General features: G+C 41.5%; 1 protein-coding gene across 1 annotated transcript; it reads right to left on the reverse strand.

Moving 5' to 3' along the window:
- Window positions 1–540: 540 nt before the first annotated feature.
- On the reverse strand, window positions 541–1,837 carry LOC107102351. Its single transcript, XM_015401623.1, has 2 exons — window positions 1,774–1,837; window positions 541–1,633 (listed from the first exon to the last, which is right to left on the reverse strand). The coding sequence occupies exon 2, from the start codon at window positions 1,622–1,624 to the stop codon at window positions 731–733; it is 894 nt and encodes a 297-aa protein (XP_015257109.1). The 5' UTR covers window positions 1,625–1,633; window positions 1,774–1,837; the 3' UTR covers window positions 541–730.
- Window positions 1,838–2,944: the final 1,107 nt, after the last annotated feature.

A 2,944-nucleotide genomic window follows, 5' to 3' on the forward strand; every position in this document is an offset into this window, starting at 1 on the left:
GAAATGTTTTGCCTCTGACACCTTTTGCATAATCTAATGGTAAAAACTGTTCAAAATCCTATTGTACACAATCAGATATACCTGATAACAGCCAGTAGAAGACTACACAAAAAATAATCTTGACTTATCGCATAGTAATAAATTATTATTATCAAAAATGTATTTCTGTCTTTTCTTTTTACATATTTTCTTAAAAGGCCAAATAAGGACTTCAAACCAAAACAAAGTAATTTTCTGTTTTGTTTTATTCTTGGATCGGGCTTTAAAGGGTTAAGTATTTTATTTATGTTTTTTATGCATGTTTTTGTGTTTTCATACCTTTATTTTCCAGAGTTTCAATGGTACCTGATGTTTTTATCCACCAATTATTGTTTAGATCATATAGATCCTGACAGGGTTTAAAGGTTGAATCTTTTCCACCGGACAGTACAAGAAAAGCCTTATAAATAAAGCTGAACTGACTGATTGTGGTTCTGCATCCTCTCGCTGGTTTATTAGAAGCAGGACAAATCAAACAGACACACCTTGTTCAAATGCAAACAGAACTTTATTGAAACAAAGAGAATCCATGAGCATGAAGTTACAGTATCTGACACTTTCACACATGGGGACCATAGAACCAGAATATTTAGAGAGAAGTAGAAGAACAAAATGCCACCATGAAACCAATTGGGAGGAAACTTTTTTGCTTTTCACTGAGCATGCTCAGCTCTGTTTCCATGGAGATTCACTAGTAATAGCCCAGGTATAGCGGAGTTGCAGGGAAGCATGGGCAGCCATCACCAGAGTTGAGGTTCCCCTGGAGGACTCTGACCCCAACACTCTCATACTCAGTCATGCGGTCCTGGTTGTAAATCAGAACCATGTTGCTGATTGGATTCTTGTTGGCCTCTTCTTTCTTGAACCACAGGAATACTTCGTTGCCTGTATTCCCACTGTTGAGATTTACTGAGGGGATCACTAAAGAGTAGCCCCCATTTTGATATCTCTGATACTCATCCTTGTTGGTGGAGACTTGCAGGGTGGTATAGTTCCCATCCTTGGTGGTGGAGGGAAGGTACCAGAGGAAGACTGGCCTGCCGTTAACACCTCTGTTGGTGCTTTCATCCACTCTGATGAACCCATTTTTGAAAAGTTCTTCGTCGTTTTCATAGTGGTCAGTAGTTTGCATGCTTTTGATGTAGGTCTTCTGCTCTCTCTTCACCCACAGGAAGGCGGCCTCTCCAGTTCCCCTGTTCAGGTTGCAGGCCAGCTTCTCCCAGCCAAAGGTGAACTTCCTGGCTTCATCCTTACGTGACACCTCAATGTCTGTGATGGGAACATGATTCTCTTCAGTACCATTCAAGTACCACAGGTAGACCGGGTCTCCACCTGTTCCAGTGTTGATGTTCTTTTCACACTTTGTGAACCCAGTACTTCTCAGGCCCTCTTCCATGCCCTTGGTGAAGGAAAATTGGATCCTGGTGATTCCACCGCTGGGGCCCTCTTTGTACCAGAGTTTAACTGGATGACTACATTGGGTTTTGCTCAGATCGGTTGCGCACATGTTGTATTGCTGTGCCCTGAAATAATTCTCTTCAGCTGCTGTCAGAGACACTCCAAGGGCAACGACAAAGTTGGTCATGTTTGATCTCTGCAATAGAGAAATTGAGAGGATCAGATTCTACACATCTCACAGCTGGCTGCTTTAGACTGAAGCACTAAACTAAAACTAACAGTGAGACATAACGCAGTTGCAGCTTGTCTGGAACAGAAGAAGAGGTGGAGACCTACCTGTCTGCAGATGCTGATTGGTTGGTTGAAGTCTTTTGGCTGTTGAAGGCTGCTGTACCTGAGCTCCTCACCTGGTCTTTATATACCTGCTGGGGACAGAGCTGTGGGGGGAAAGCTCCACCTCCCAGGAGACCAGTTTCCTGGAAACACCTGATGTAGATTAAAAAAATAATCGGTTGATTACCTGATCCACCCACCTGCTGCCATGAGCCAGTTCCAGAGAAACTGAAGGCTGGAGCCTTTGTGTAGTGGGAGTTTTTATGGCCTGAAGAGGTGAGACAGCGGCACAGGTGTCAGGAACATGGTCTTGGTTTAGAACCTGCTGACGATTTGGGACAGGTTAGGTTTGGAACCATCTGGTCATCCTCAGTGACAGGTTTCACTTATAACAGGAGAGATATAAATATTTGGTAGTGTTTCACATTTATAGGTACACCTAAAATAACTTAATTTAGAATAGCAGGTAAGTTTAATGCCTATCAAACATCATTTCAGAATATTCCATCAGTGTTACTCTGTTCTATTGCTCAACCCCACTGGGACTGATTCCTGTTGTGCTCCTCTTTGCTCCCTGGATTCATATTTTTATTTTTGCTTCTTTAAATCCACAGAGACTACTCGCTGCCTCTGACTCTTTGCTTTTGGGTGCGCAAAACATGACCCTTATTACAAGTTGCTAATGCTTTTGGTCCTCATTTAAGCCATTCTGGACAATTATCTGCTTTTTCCCACATTTTCAGTTGCTATTGTCATGTTGATCCAAACATTTTCTCTTGGTCTCTGTTGAAAAGTCTTGACCTTCACAACATTTAGGCAGAAGTTCATTTCATATCTTAACAGGCAATTGTTGCAGCATGTTGTCATAATGTTGGCATTTTTCTGCATATTTCAATTAAACCTGTTTTTCTAACTCTGTCTTCAATGGATGAATTGTTCCAAGATGGATCCTGATGTTCTCCAAAGTAGGTAAACATTATAGAAGCAGCTATCATACCCTATATAGCCTTATATGTGGCCTTATACTTACTTAGCAACAAAGAGTATGCAGTTGACAGGGTGTTTGAATCCTAGCAGTACATGCTGAAGGTCAAGTATGAACTATAACAAGGTTCCTAATGGCTGATTCGTACGTAATCAGATGATAAATTATTAGGTTTTGGCATAAACAGAG

Source organism: Cyprinodon variegatus, unplaced genomic scaffold (assembly GCF_000732505.1).
Source record: "Cyprinodon variegatus isolate N-32 unplaced genomic scaffold, C_variegatus-1.0 Scaffold1239, whole genome shotgun sequence".
Classification (NCBI taxonomy): domain Eukaryota; kingdom Metazoa; phylum Chordata; class Actinopteri; order Cyprinodontiformes; family Cyprinodontidae; genus Cyprinodon; species Cyprinodon variegatus.

Excerpts from the sequence above, each read along its gene's own strand:
- LOC107102351 (XM_015401623.1), bottom strand. The coding sequence starts at position 1,624 with ATGACCAACTTTGTCGTTGCCCTTGGAGTGTCTCTGACAGCAGCTGAA.